At 44.2% G+C, this 14,910-nt stretch overlaps 1 protein-coding gene across 1 annotated transcript in view; it reads left to right on the forward strand.

The window, feature by feature from the left end:
* spag9a (sperm associated antigen 9a) overlaps window positions 1–11,330 on the forward strand; it is a 28,482-nt gene extending 17,152 nt beyond the window's left edge. Inside the window, exons 11-29 of the mRNA XM_084571384.1 lie at window positions 90–141; window positions 233–363; window positions 441–497; window positions 2,373–2,543; window positions 2,620–2,749; window positions 3,105–3,194; window positions 3,294–3,413; window positions 4,316–4,502; window positions 4,579–4,794; window positions 4,880–5,093; window positions 5,193–5,309; window positions 5,399–5,479; window positions 5,574–5,641; window positions 5,747–5,895; window positions 5,988–6,159; window positions 6,360–6,473; window positions 7,410–7,586; window positions 7,996–8,133; window positions 8,216–11,330. Of these exons, the coding sequence (XP_084427510.1) occupies window positions 90–141; window positions 233–363; window positions 441–497; window positions 2,373–2,543; window positions 2,620–2,749; window positions 3,105–3,194; window positions 3,294–3,413; window positions 4,316–4,502; window positions 4,579–4,794; window positions 4,880–5,093; window positions 5,193–5,309; window positions 5,399–5,479; window positions 5,574–5,641; window positions 5,747–5,895; window positions 5,988–6,159; window positions 6,360–6,473; window positions 7,410–7,586; window positions 7,996–8,133; window positions 8,216–8,334 (2,503 nt within the window). The 3' untranslated portion in view covers window positions 8,335–11,330. The remainder of the gene's footprint in view (window positions 1–89; window positions 142–232; window positions 364–440; window positions 498–2,372; window positions 2,544–2,619; window positions 2,750–3,104; window positions 3,195–3,293; window positions 3,414–4,315; window positions 4,503–4,578; window positions 4,795–4,879; window positions 5,094–5,192; window positions 5,310–5,398; window positions 5,480–5,573; window positions 5,642–5,746; window positions 5,896–5,987; window positions 6,160–6,359; window positions 6,474–7,409; window positions 7,587–7,995; window positions 8,134–8,215) is intronic.
* Window positions 11,331–14,910: the final 3,580 nt, after the last annotated feature.

The raw sequence follows: 14,910 nt of genomic DNA on the forward strand, positions 1-14,910 counted from the left end.
AAGAGCTTTTACATCAGGGCCCGTGAGCTGCAAAATAGCAACAAAATTCTTCCTCTATATCTTTAAATGGTAAACATAATATTTTCCAGAGTCCGACTAGAGATGGAGGAAGTGAGACATAAAACTAAAGATGAAGAAGATGTAAGTCTGCACTTTTTCATGTGCTTTAGTTTGCATTTGCTGTAAAGAAGCCTGCTCTTCAAGTAATAAGTGTGCGTTTCCATTGCTACAGAGTGATGTACCGACGGCTCAGAGGAAGCGCTTCACCCGAGTGGAGATGGCCCGAGTGCTGATGGAGAGGAACCAGTACAAAGAGCGACTGATGGAGCTGCAGGAGGCCGTACGGTGGACAGAGATGATCAGGTAAAGAGGAGATTCCTTTAGTTTGTAACCTATAGCTGAACATGGCTTCACCTTGTCCTCCTCTTGTTCTTCTTCAGAGCCTCGAGGGAAAATCCAGCGCTCACGGAAAAAAAGAAATCCAGCATCTGGCAGTTGTGAGTCCTCTCATATTTACTTATTTCTTTTGTCTCTGGCTTTAGCTTTAAATCCCAAGTTGACCGTTCTTTTTCTTATCTCTTCCGGCCGTTGATTTGGCAGCATTAGGTAAAGATGATTCGATAGACTCCCCTCCCCCCTCGCCCTTTACTTGACACTAAACTGCTCCTTCACTCCAAAAGGATCCGACTTCGATGTTTTCTTTATCCGTAATCTTTGCTCTCCGTGTCGTTGTTATCATGAACCACCACTCAGACGTGACTCTCCTTGTCCCCCCTGGGTTTCCTGTCTCCCGCCTGCTGTGTACCTCTTGGTGTTTTCCTACTCTGTCTGCTCATAGGGAGCTGAAGGGAGACTACATGTACAAATGCATGTACATGTTGCCGAAGTCATTTTCCACCAAGATCTTGTATTGATGATGGGAGAGTCTGACCACTGCACAAAGCCTTCTCCAGCACATCCCAAAGATTCTCAATGGGGTTAAGGTCTGGACTCTGTGGTGGCCAATCCATGTGTGAAAGTGATGTCTCATGCTCCCTGAACCACTCTTTCACAATCTGAGCCCCATGAATCCTGACATTGTCATCTTGGAATATGCCCGTGAACATCAGGGAAGAAAAAATCCATTGATGGAATAACATTCAGTATATTCAGGTAGTCAGCTGACCTCATTCTTTGGACACGTAATGTTGCTGAACCTAGACCTGAGCAACTGCAGCAACCCCAGATCATAGCACTGCCCCCACAGGCTTGTACAGTAGACACTAGGCATGATGGGTGCATCACTTCATCTGCCTCTCTTCTTACCCTGATGGTTCTCCACTATCCTTCCAGTTTTTAATAATGCGTTGGACAGTTCTTAACCCAGTTTTAGTAGTTTCTTCAATCTCCTTAGATGTTTTCTCTGCTTGATGCATGCCAATGATTTGACTCTTCTCAAACAGACTAACTTCTTTTCCACGACCACAGGATGTGTCTTTAGACATGGTTGTTGAAGAAATGAGAAGCTACTCATTGCATCAGTTGTTGCCAGCTGAAAGATAATCACCCATGCAGTAGTTATCCAATAGGAGGCTCCTACCTACTTGTTCAGTTAAATCCAGGTGGTGAGGCAGTGTATATAAAGCCCTGTTTGGTGGATATCATACAGTACTATGCATTTAATAAATAAATGGTACTCCATTGTATGGCAGTATTATGTTACTACATGGATGATCAGTTGCTTCTTCCGTCCACTGGGTGGTGCTGCTTGCCTTCAGTTGAGTTGGACAAGACTTGTGATACAAACAGTTCAGTTTGTCAGGTTTTTGTGTTTGACTGTTAAATAGACATTATTAGATATATTAGATAAAACAGACAATTTCCAGGAAACAAACTGAAACGAGTGCAACTGGACTTGTAGAGTTTCTTGGAGACGTTTCATCCAAGACTTCAGTTCTAAAAGACTGGTGGGAGATTTGGGTTTAAATGAGAACATCTGGGGATGTTGTCCACCTGCAACTCACATGACTAGGGTCTGCTAACGATCGGCTACTCACCTATGATTGGAGGAAACATAGTGATCGTAGTGTCCTTTCTCCAGTGAATGGTACTCTATTGACCCAATAATGTCTAGACTTTTTTACTGCTCTTTCAAACCATCTGTCTTCTCTGGCTGTAGGGGACTGTAGACATGAATCAAATCATCCTGCAGCACTTTAGGAAGATGCCGTGTTTATCTTAAAGTGTTTTCTGTGTTACTTCAACTCCCAGCATGCTTTATGTCACTGTACAGTAAATGTTGGTGATCCTCGGTTGACACCCCCCCTCCCTTGCTTTTTTCCCCCCTGCACTCCTGTCGGCTCTGTTGCTTTCTGTAACTTCACCACCTGCAGCTTCAGCAGACTGTTTAGCTCCTCCTCCACCAGCACGCCCCCCATAAAGAAGGGGATGGACTTGCAGCCCAACCTGAAATACAACGCACCCGCCGGCATGGTGAAGAGGAGCAGCACCTTCTCCCAGTTCCCCACGGAGAAGTCCAAGACTTTCGACTTCCTCAATGAAGAGTGAGTAAACCAGACTCTGTTTTGCGCGTTTCGTCCAAATCCGAACAATCTCGACATCTCTTTGCTCTTCTTGCAGCGCGGAGCAGTGCAGTTCGCCGTCACGTAAAGAGCAGAAGAGAGCCCAGTACAGGCAGGTGAAGGCCCACATGCAGAAGGAGGATGGACGAGTCACCGCGCATGGCTGGAGTCTGCCTAGCAAATACAAGGTAGGACATGAGAGTCTGGACAGGAGTCAAGGTAATGGGTCGCCGGCGGCAGGTCTGCACACTTTGGGTTACAGTAATGAACATAACATGCAGTAATATTGTAAACATTCCAGATATTCTGGAAAAATGGGCAAAAGCACTTACTGACAGGACATTATCTGACCGTTTTATAGTCAAAATAAGCAAAAAAAAAAGAGATTTTGAGGCTTAGATGTAAATTTTACTGCACTCCACAGATAAAGCCATTTATTTAAATTGACAACCTTTTGAGATGAGATCTGCAAAGTACTGAATACCGTTTAAATTTTGGAATACAACACAAAAACGACCCGACTGACTGGTCATACCCTCACAGGTGGCAAATGGCGGACAGACAGAAAACAAAATGAACCTACCAGTTCCGGTTTACTTGAGACCTCTGGACCAGAAGGATGCTTCCATGAAGGTGCGTAAGTGAACGAGTAGACGGCGCCTAAATACGAGCAGGGCAGCGTTTGTGCATTTGTTCTTCAATTTCTAAAGACGCTCTCTCTCCGTTCTCCAGCTGTGGTGCGCTGCAGGCGTCAACCTGTCGGGGGGGAGGACGGTTCCCTCATCAGATCTTTCTAAGCAGGGGACGAAGGGTTCTCAGAGTAGCCTGGACCAGCTGGAGCAAGACAGCAAGGTGAGTAATTTAGCGAAGCATTTTACATCCACTAATTTAACTTAAGGTTTTATGAATCAAGACAATTAAGCTAATTTACGCCAGTATCTTACTGGTTGTGATACAGAACCAGCAACTGCTATTTGCTAGTGTATTGTAGATCTAAAACAAAAAAACAAGGGTTACGAATGTAACTTGGGTTCTATGAATACATCTTCCCAGGCGGTCAGGAAGAATGAACCCAAGAAAGCCTATCCAAATTACCATAGTATACCAGAATTTTAAATCTGGTGTCTGTCGATATTTATACGTGCTGGCCCACTGCTTTTTTTATGCTGGTGAAACAAGGGTTATAAATGGAACTTGGGTTCAATGAATTCACCGTCTCTGGCTGTCACTAAGAATAAAGCTTCTGAAGCTCCGGAATAAAAAAAGACATTGTTTGTCTTTCTATAATTTGCAGGATACCGCAGTTCTGAATCTGGTATCTGGTAGTGGTGCATTTTATGTGAATCAACAGTGACTGTTTGCAAGAGCTGAAGACTGGAGCCCCTTATGTGAATTAGAAAATTGGAACAATGGCAAACATATGCTGGAAAAACAAGGGTTACGAATGTAACTTGGGTTCTATGAATACACTATCTTTGTTGATTCAAAAAAAGCTTCCGATGCTCCATAATAAAAATAAATGACTGCCCTAATTATCCACTACTAATCAAATAGTAGTATGGTGGACATATGCTGGAAAAACAAGGGTTACGAATGTAACTTGGGTTCTGTGACGATAACGTCTCTGGCGGTTGGAAAGAATAAAATCCAAGAAAAGTTGCTCCACGTGAAAAAGAAATCCACAGGAAAGATTACCATTTCAACAACAAAGAGTTTGACATGATGTTTGACTGTCTTTGTGTTTTCGCTTTAAGGATCAAGAGAAAGGGGACAAGGAGAAGGAGCTGATCCTCCAGGACGAGTTTTCCAGCAGGGTGTGGGTCTGCACGAGCACCCACTCCTCCACTAAAGTCGTGGTGGTGGACGCCACTCAGCCCTCGGACCTTCTTGACAGCTTCTACGCCTGCAACTCTCACGTTGTCTGCATTGCCAGTGTGCCAGGTAGGTCAGAGTCCTCGCATTGTTGAGTTACTTCCTTTTATGCTGCATTGTTTAACTGTTGGCGTCGCTTCTCCAGGTGTGTTGGAATCGGACTATCCAGCGGGCGAGGAGGTACGCCAAGACCAGGATGCTAACCAAGGCGATGGGGTGTCTTTGGCTGGCAGCGTGGCCAGCGTGGGCTCAACAGGCAGCGATGGGGCAATGGCGGCAGAGGGCGCCACCGCCGTTCCCCAGACGGCCAGCTCAGGCGGCAATGACCAGCCAGCTGAGTATAGCGGCGCCTCAGGCTCAGGTAGATCCCTGATTTGACTGACTCACCAAGTCATGAAGTGCCTTTTTTTTAACCCTTAAAAACCTGTGATGCACATGTCCAACAGTCGAGCTGTCCAGAGAGAACAGTCCGGCAGAAGACGGGGTTCCCACGGCGGAAGAGGCGACGGAAGCGACGGAGGCCAACGCCGGTGTGGGCGAAGAAGGCGAGGAAGAGGATCAGGGAGCAGATCAAAACCAGCCGGGAATCTACACGGAGCACGTGTTCACCGACCCGCTGGGAGTCGGACCCACCGACTCGTCTCCGGCTGAATCACAGAGGTGAGAGCAAGCTGCTTCTAAAACTGTTGAAAGTGTCAGTAAGGGTTTTAGAAAAAAGGTAATCACCCACAGCAAATATGAATCTTCTCTTGACTAAAGGGGCTCCGGGCAGGACGGTGCTACTCCCCTGCCTGAAGACTTGGACCCATCGGAGGGTGAAGTCCTAAGGATGAGCAGCGCTCTGCCGACAATGTGGCTGGGGGCTCAGAACGGATGGTGAGTCAACAGCCACTAGAGGGAGCTATAAATATATAAATAGATGAAAGCCAGACAGTATTTCACTCGTCTTTCTTTTCGTTTCCAAGTCTCTATGTCCACTCGTCTGTGGCTCGATGGAGGAAGTGTCTCCACGCCATCAAGCTCAAAGACTCCATCCTCGGCATAGTGTGAGTCTCAAGGAATCACCGGACTTATATTTATACCTGCATGAGAAAAAAAAGATGTATTAAAAGTGTCTTCATGGCTTTTTTTTGTTTTTAGGCACGTCAAAGGAAGAGTCTTGGTAGCACTGGCTGATGGGACGTTAGCTATTTTCCACAGAGGCATCGGTAAGTCTGCGCTTTCATTTGATGTTTTAGACCTGCTGTGTTATAAGTGAAAATGGGGGTTGTGGAAAATAGTTTGATGCCTAAATGTTTGTTTCCACCAAACAGATGGTCAGTGGGATCTAACCAACTACCACCTGTTGGATCTGGGCCGGCCCCACCACTCCATCCGCTGTATGACAGTGGTCCACGACAAGGTCTGGTGCGGCTACAGGAACAAGATCTACGTCATCCAGCCCAAGGCCATGAGGATAGAGGTACAACGTCAGCCACAAACTAATATACCAAAGTCTGAGGTCCTACAATATTCCTCACTTCCCATCGTTTGCAATCTGTCCCGACTGAGCAGAAGTCGTTCGATGCTCATCCTCGTAAGGAGAGTCAGGTGCGGCAGCTGGCCTGGGTCGGAGACGGGATCTGGGTGTCCATCCGACTGGATTCAACCCTTCGCTTGTTTCACGCCCACACCTATCAACACCTCCAGGACGTGGACATCGAGCCCTACGTCAGCAAGATGCTGGGTATACTCAAACTGTTCTCCGTCTTCCAGGAATACTTTTGTCTTCTGGCTCCTATTTGAACAAACTACCAGTGTTGTCTTTACTCTTTTATGGGAATCGATCACTGGCTAATGTTAACGATTTAAAGCTGATGTAGCATACAGTATATACATTTTCTAGGTCTTGCTACTCAGCTAAACGTCTGTTTCTGTGCGTTGCAGGTACAGGTAAACTGGGCTTCTCATTTGTGAGAATCACAGCTCTCGTTATATCCTGCAGCCGACTCTGGGTGGGAACAGGAAACGGCGTCATCATCTCCATCCCGCTGTCTGAAGGTAAAACCCAGATGTAGACCTGAATGTTAGCTTTTGGTTTCTTATGGTGTTAGGAGGGCTGCAACATAAACCTAAAAGACACCTAAACCACCTTGGCAAGGCCACTGGGGGTGCAGAGGGACGTAGCGAAGGTTCTCCAATAGCTAGGTGGTAATCAGAAAAGTTTGGGCGATTGAATTTCATCACTTCCTTACTCTGGGGACACATACCGCCTTTGGATTATTGAAGAATTTTAGATATTGTATGTTTTTTTTTGATGAAAACTTTAGGTCCGTAAGGCTTTGACACACCAAGCTTACAGTCGGCCAGTGTTGGGCTGTCGATGAACTTGTAGACTTTCTTGAAGACGTTTCATCTATGTAGTTCCTTCAGTGCAAAATGACTGGTGGGGAGTTGGGGCTTAAATAGGAACATCTGTAGGTGTTGCTGGACAACACCCCAACTTTGTTTGGACGTACCATGGTCTGGATGATTGAGAACCTTCCCAGACACACTGGTGAGCTTCTGTGTCCCTAGTTTTTGCAGTATCTTCTCCACCGTTGGCACTTGTTGGACTTAAGCAGGATGCCGGCGTGATTTGGGAGTATCCATCCCTGTTGTGTACGATAGTTGGCACCTCTTCCTAGCTTCCTAGCCTCATAGCTAATAGTAACTCTTCTGGTTTCTCTTTTTTGAATGAAGAGTTATTTACTTTCATGTAGGTATATAACGTATGAGCCAGCTGGTCATGTATCTGAGAGACTGAACTTTCAGGCCACCTCTGTTCGTAACGCAACTTTGTCCACTGGATGGAGATTCTGTACCGGCAACTTGTTGTCTTGGAGTTCATTGCCTCACTCATGACCTAGCCTTCTTTCTTTATCAAGTCCCTGTCCTCACTTACAAAATAAGCATTCGGTTTTGTTTTTATTTAAATTTATTTCTCTTGTTCTTTAGCTAACAAGACAACAGGAATAGTGCCAAATCGGCCCGGCCATGCGGTACGGGTCTCCGGTGATGACGGCTCAGACTGTGCCGTTCCGGGCAGCTTCGTGCCGTACTGCTCCATGGCCCACGCCCAGCTGTGTTTCCACGGACACCGAGACGCCGTCAAGTTTTTCGTGACCGTGCCAGGTAAGAGTTAGACTCTTCTTCCACGGATCACCCTTTGAGTTGAGTGGGTGGTCTTTAATGTGATCCAGGACTCACTGTGTGTTCACTATGTGGGACCTTGGATCATTTTCAATTTCAAAATGGGCACTGACCAAAATTGTGCGTGACATTGGTTTGAGCCAGGCCTCAGAGTCAATCTATAAGCCAGCCAGCATTTAAGCTAATAGTTCAGCTGATGCATGGCATGGAAATAATTCACTTCAAATGCAAATGAGTTTCTTTGATTTAACTGGTCTTGACCGAAATGCCTTGGCACTCAATCGAATAGATGTACAAGTAATCAGAGCGATTTTAGTTTACAAAATTCAAGTTGAACGTCTTCACTGTAAGCTAAAATGTTTGTTGACTGTCATTTTTCCTTCTGTCACAGGGCAGGTGATGCCTCCCCCAGGTAGTGCAGATTCAGGCTCTGACGACCCTCCATCCGAATCCTCCGACACGACAACCTCCGAGCCCAAAACGTTCCTGGTCATGAGTGGGGGAGAAGGCTACATTGACTTCAGAATGGGTGGGTACACCACGCTGCAAGATCAAAGAAACACGCCTCCTCTTGGTTTGCCGTTTACTTGACTCATCCTCTTCCTCGCCAGGCGATGAAGTCGGCGAGCTGGACGGCTTATCCGAGTCGACGGCCAGCCAGCAGTCGGCGCCCACCAAGGCCGAGCGGAGCCACCTCATCGTCTGGCAGGTCATGACCTCTCACGACTGAAAGACGTCACGGGGACTGTTGTGTCAGGGGCGACCGCCGACCCCCCCGCATGCCCTCCTCCTCGAAGTTTTTAATTTCATATTACTGATTGTTCTTAATGCCTGAGTAGCCGACTCCTTTGTAAAGAAAAGAAAACGAACAAAAAAAAAAAATAAGCAACTAATTATTTTTAGTCCATGTTTTGTACATTTTATTCTTTATGGATTTGAAAGATGGCGGTTATGTTAACTTAAAGAAAACGTCCAGGCTCTGATGGGCTGCATGTTGGAGAAGCTGGTGCACACAGGAAAAAGGTTAGCACATGATCACGTACGGGCAGTTTGATCAGGTAATTGTTTGTTGTTGTTGTTTGTCGGGTTTAGATATGAATGATAAAAGGTTTTTTTTTGTTTTTTTTCTTGCAGGGTCTTTGCTTTCTTTAAAGTCTCCATGAAACGACTAGAGGTAGAAATGCCACCCCTCCCCCTTCCTCCCCTAAAAAGCCCAGTCTGCTCTGATTGGTCAACTCCCAACAGCCTGAGCAAACCCCACCCACACAGCTGATACCCGACACCAGCAGCGCTACTGGTTAAAGAGAAAAAAAAAGAATTCAAGAGGGAGGGGCTTAAGAATTATTTAGAAAATATTTGATTGGATCCAAAATTAGTACACGCCCCTTAGTGCAGCATGAGTCATCACGGGGACTTTAAAAGGCAGGCCGTTCTTTTATATTCCACATGCTGAATTTTCTTCCTGTGTTATTTTTATTTACAATAAGTGATAAGTGCCACATACGTCCAAGTCAGAAATTTTAAATGTGGCTTCTTGTCACCTGCAATACGAGGCTGATTTATGTATTTTTTGGCTTTTATTACAGAATTCACACTATAAAATTAGCTGTTATTTGACAAAAAAGCTGTAAGACGAAACGGCCTGAGCTAACTCCGCCCACACAGCTGAAACCCGACACCAGCAGCAGCGCTACTGGTTAAGGAGAAAAAAAAACTTTAGGGGCGGGGCTTGAGAATTCAAGAAAGCGTTTAATTGGCTACAAAATTAACACACGCCCCCAGTGCTAGATGAGTCATTGACATCTTTAAACGTTTAAACTCGTGGGGACTTTAAAAGGCAGGCCGTTCTTTTATATTCCACATGCAAGGCAACGTTTGTAAATCATTCACTAATATATATATATTTTTTGTTGTTATTTTTAGCTATACAATAAGGGATAAGTGACGTCCAAGTCAGAAATTTTAAATGTGGCTTGTTGTCACCTGCGATACACGAGGCTGATTCATATATTTTCTGGCTTAAATTACAGAATTCACATTTTTCTCTGCTGCTAAAAAAAGCTGTAGGACGAAATGGCCTGAGCAAACTCCGCCCCCACTGCTGAAAGCCGACACCGGTAGCGCTACTGGTTAAGGGGGAAAAAATCAAGAGGGAGGGGCTTGAGAATTTAAGGAAATATTTGATTGGATACAAATTAGAGCACGCCCCCTAGTGCAGCATGAGTCAACAATCTTTAAAAGGAAATTATAAACTCGTGGGGACTTTAAAAGGCGGGTCGTTCTTTTATATTCCACATGCAAGGCTACATTTGTAAACCTTTCACTAACATTTTCTTATTTTAAATCTACACAATAAGGGATAGGTGTCACATACCTTTAGGTCAAAACGTATAAAATTTTCAAATGTGGCTGTAGGACAAAACATTATTCGAGAGGTTGTTTAGCCAAAGGCTTATGTTTCGTTATATGAATAATGCACTTTTAAGGTTTCCTGTTGTTAGAAGAACCAGCTAACTGTGCTGTAGGTTAGCTCGCCTGCACGAGGAAATCCTGTATCCTCATCCGTCGCCTGCTCTGCCGTTTTAACGCTAAACCCTCGCCTCCGTATGTGTGAAGGGAATCTGCCCCCGACTCAGTGCTTCCTGTTTGCTACAGCTCGTTGGCACTTTAAAAATGTTAGTTGTTAGTCGCTTGGGGTTTGGAAGAAACCCACGTACTGCTGTGTGCTACTCGTTTGAAGGGAACAAAATGTACAAGTATTTTTTTGTTTATTAGCAAAGTCCAGGTAACCAAAGGACGACAGAAACACTTGAGGGCGTCTATTTTCAGGGGGATGAGCTTGAATAAGGGAAATTAACTAAAAATAACATTTTTGTGTGGCACCATACACACAGCACTAAAGAGAGTCTGTCCTGATTGCTTCAATTATTCCCTGTTGTGTTGTTACAAATGCATTTAAAGGCCTAGAAGGCACCTTTTTATGTTCTTATTTTTGGGCATTTTCATCATGTAATGAGTTCTTTGACTGTAACATGACCAACATCAAGCAGATTTGTTTTTATAGATCTGGGCCACGACCAGGCCCTTCCGTCCATTTTGAAACTTGTTATTTTTGCCGTTCCAGTATTTATTTCCTTTGCTATCGAGCCTTTCTCGGTTCAGAATGTAACTTTCTAACGCGAGCGAAGAAAAACAAACGTCGCTGTTGTGAACAAAAACGGTTGTAAAATGAGTTTACATGATTCAACGTGGAATAAAATAGACTGACGTAATCACGAACCGCGAGATCAAAGAAAGAAACAAACCACATACATGTACGAAGCTATGCATGTTAATTTGTTTTTTTGTTTTTTTGTTTTTTTAAAAAGAGAGCACCGCTACTCTATGCTATCGGCTAAATCTCGGTTTTTATTGCCACCGTTTTTGGGTGGGGTGGATGTCCGTGTGTATGTGCGCGTAGAGTTTGAAGACACATTCGCCAGTGTGTGTGTGTGTATGTGTGTGCGTGCGTTTGATTTTTCCAAGTGTGTGTTGTACGTACGTATGTGTATGTCCATCTGTAAAACCCCTGAGACTGGTCACATTTACCTGTTTATTCATAGCCTTATTTTTAACAGTCTATTAAACTCAGTTTCATGGAGAAGTCGCTGTTATCGTGTGTCTGATTATTTCTGAACCTGTTTGCAGATGTTTTTTCTTAATATTCACTGTCACTGATTGAGTATATACCGATCAGCCACAACATTATGACCACTGACAGGAGAAGTGAATAACACTGACCATCTTGTGACGGTTCAGTGTTCTGCTGGGAAACTTTTGGACCTGGCATTCATTGGTGTGGATGTTACTTAGACATGTAGCACCCACCTCGACCAGACCAGGCACCCCCACCCCATAGCAATGACACACACACAGAAACGCTTTAGGAACAACTTAAAAAAAAAGAACATGAAGAACAGCACAAGGTGTTGACCTGGCCTCCACATTCACTAGATCCCAAACTGATCAAGTATCTGTGGGATGATCCACAGAGGCCCCTCCCCACTAACATCCTGTAGCCAGACACCACAGGACACCCTCAGAAGGCCCATGTCCATTCTCTGATGCGTCACCACAAGGGAGACCTACACAATTATTAGGAAGGTGGTCATAATGTTATGCCTGATCCATGTACACTGGTATTCTACTGCATGCTCACTCACTTTTTTACACATTTCTGCATAAAAATGACTCAAAACATCAGAGGAAGTCTTGGAAGTCGACAGAGAGAACCCAGTCAAACACACATAACAGTGATATTACACTTGTGCATTTACTTATTCAAGAAAATTAGTTATTTATCAATAAAAATTGATTATTTAAGACATTAAAATGTCATCTTGCAATATGCATTCATTCATTATTTCATATCTGTGGAATTTGTTTTTAAAGTCAGTCTTTATCTGAGCAAAAATAGAAACCGTTTTATTCTATCACAAGGCAAAAAATGTTCCAGTACAATTTCTGTTCTATATTTTATATTATATATAAATAAACATCCAGTGATTTCCTATCTGGAATTATTTTTTATTAATAATTTTTTAAAGGTCCTATAAGCATTTTTAATTTTAAAAAAAGAAGGATTGAAAAGAAAATAATGTGTTTTCTATTATTTGTTTGTATATCAGGCTTTACCGGGGTTAACCACCAGAGGGTGCTGCATTTTTACTTTTTAGATATTGTTCTCTCAGCTCCACCAGTAGTCATGTTCACAAGTGATTTGCATGACTGGCATCCAAAACAAATGACGGTGATGCAGCCTCAGCCTCCGTCTTTGTCCAGCATCTGTGCAGGTGTCGCGTAATTTCCTCCTCGAGAAAATAAAAATAAAGATGTATGTGAACTGAATTTATCACGATTCTTACCCGATGTCTGCTTCGACTGACTGTAGCAGCCCCCTCAAGGACAAACAAATACACTTAATCATGATTCCTGCGGATATCGGTGTGATTCTTATGATGCTAAACAGCTGAACAACACAAACACGTGTTATCGGACTCGGCCAGTAGGCGGCTGAGCTGTTCAGCTGGTGCAGGATGCAACATCACCGCACACATAACAACTTCCATGAAATTACATCACAGCGTAAAGCCCACCTCTCTTTCACCCTCCATCCCACCACCTCCTCCTCCTCCTCCTCCTCTTAAGCCATGCGGGGGCTGACAGCGAGGCCTGAACACAAATACAAAGAGGTTTTCTGACGTCACAGCGTTCGTTGCAGCCCAGACGGGGGATTCTGAGACGGCCTGAGCTGCAAAACAGAAGCTGGTGGGAAAAAAAAACAATAAAAACTAGCAGCTTGGAGATAAAAGCAAAGCTAAAGATGAGGCGCTGATGATTTATATTCATTTAGCTGAGCTGTAGGCGATTGTGCCGTGCTCTCTAGGCTCTTTATTTAGCTTCACTGAGGCACAGATTACAGTAAAACAAACCCAGGACGCCACAGCAGCTGAAGACGAGATTTAACGGTTGTGCAACGTCCCCAGCTGTCTTCCCTGCACCTCTCTCTCTCTCTCCGTCCAACTCTGATTCACTAAAGTCGAGGCCTCAGTCAAGGTTGAATCTTCTGCTTTGTCCTCTGTCTGTTCATGAAAGCTTGAAGGTCCCGAAATGTGAAAGTCGACCCTGCGCTCGTCCGACGAAACAATACTGCGATCACTACCAAGAGTAGGAACGTTTTTTTGCTTTTTTTTACGGCTTCATAACATAAACCCACGAGCTGCAGTTCATGGATTGTTGCAATACTTTCGAGGTTGCCTGCGGTATGTCAACACGGCAAGGGTTGATTTATTCAGGGGACCTTTCAAAGGAGTCCATTCCTGGCTAACGGTGTTGGAGGAGGAGGAGGAGGATGAAAGAAGGTGAGGAATCCAAGAAGTCAAGAAAAACAGGAGGAGTGGAAGGAGGAGAAGGAGGAGGACGGAGGAAGAGATGACTCTGCTAGGTTAGTAAACAAGAGGAGAGGGGTGTGTTGTGCGCCATGCTTGCCCCGATCAGTCACATGTCTGGAAGAACCAGGATGTGGAGATGAGCAGCAAAAAACGGCAGCTCAGGTTCAATTCTAATTAAGTTTGCTTCAGTTTTAGCTTAGCATGCAAAAGCTAGGTCTTAAGCTTGACACAGACCTGGCTAGGCTGCAAAACTTTGCTAGGAGTAGCCACGTCACCGCCCCTCTGCACCTCCACTGGCCTTGCAGTGGAGGTGCTTGTGTTTAATCACCTTAACCAGCCACACCTGAGAAGATGTGGCTAAAGGGCGTCGTTGAAGAGGCCCAAGACGACTACTTGTCAGGTGCAGGAGTAAATTTGCCTGGTGTACAAAGCCTCCAGGTGTTGGTGGGACCATAAGCCGACGAAGACTAGTTGTGGTTAGTCAGAATTTTAGCCTCACAAGTTGAGAGGGAACTGGGCAAGTTCTGGAAGAGTTGAACCGGGAACGATAACCTCTAATTTTGTGATAGCATGCCGTAGCATCTGCTGGTCGTTGTTTTTAACCGTGTTCTTAAGAGGGGGAGTGCTTATGTTAGCATGCTAACATTTAATTTCTTATGTTGGCAAGAAAACATTGAATTTAGCGCTAATGTTTGTATGAAAACATCAAATTAAGTGCTAATGATAGCATGCTAACACTGAAGTAAATGCCAATCTTTGTATGCCAACATTGACATAAGTGCTCTTGTTAGCATGCTGACATTTAATTGCATATGTTAACAAGAAAACATTGAATTTAGTGCTAATGTTTGTATGAAAACATCGAATTAAGTGCTTATGTTAGCATGCTAACATAGAATTAAGAGCTTGTGCCAACGTGCTAACATTACATTACATGGTAAAATTAGTATCAAGCATAAGTTGTTTGCATGCTAACTTATGCATTATGCTGATATTTAGTGACCGTTAGCCCTCTTAAGTTAGCATACATGTACTCATTTGATTTCTGTTACCGTACAGCCCTCTAACGGCCAAGATATGTTTTTTGTTTTTGTCTGATTTGCAGCAATTGCCCAACTCTCAGTTTCACACGTGTGCATGATTACAGTAGATATACAAAGCGGAGCTGCAGAGGTGGAATAGCTGGCACAAACTGTACAGATTGACTCAGAGCGCCTCCTGAGAGAGAAAACCGCTGCCAGACCCATGAATCATACAATTCAAAAGCAAATATATTAAAAAAAAAAAAAAAAAAAAAAAAAAAGGAAAAGGGAATGACTCATGAGACTAAAATCATCCAGTTGCGCCGCCTGCATGCAAAGTGCAACAAAAATAAA

Source organism: Chelon labrosus, assembly GCF_963514085.1.
Source record: "Chelon labrosus genome assembly, chromosome: 21".
Taxonomy (NCBI): domain Eukaryota; kingdom Metazoa; phylum Chordata; class Actinopteri; order Mugiliformes; family Mugilidae; genus Chelon; species Chelon labrosus.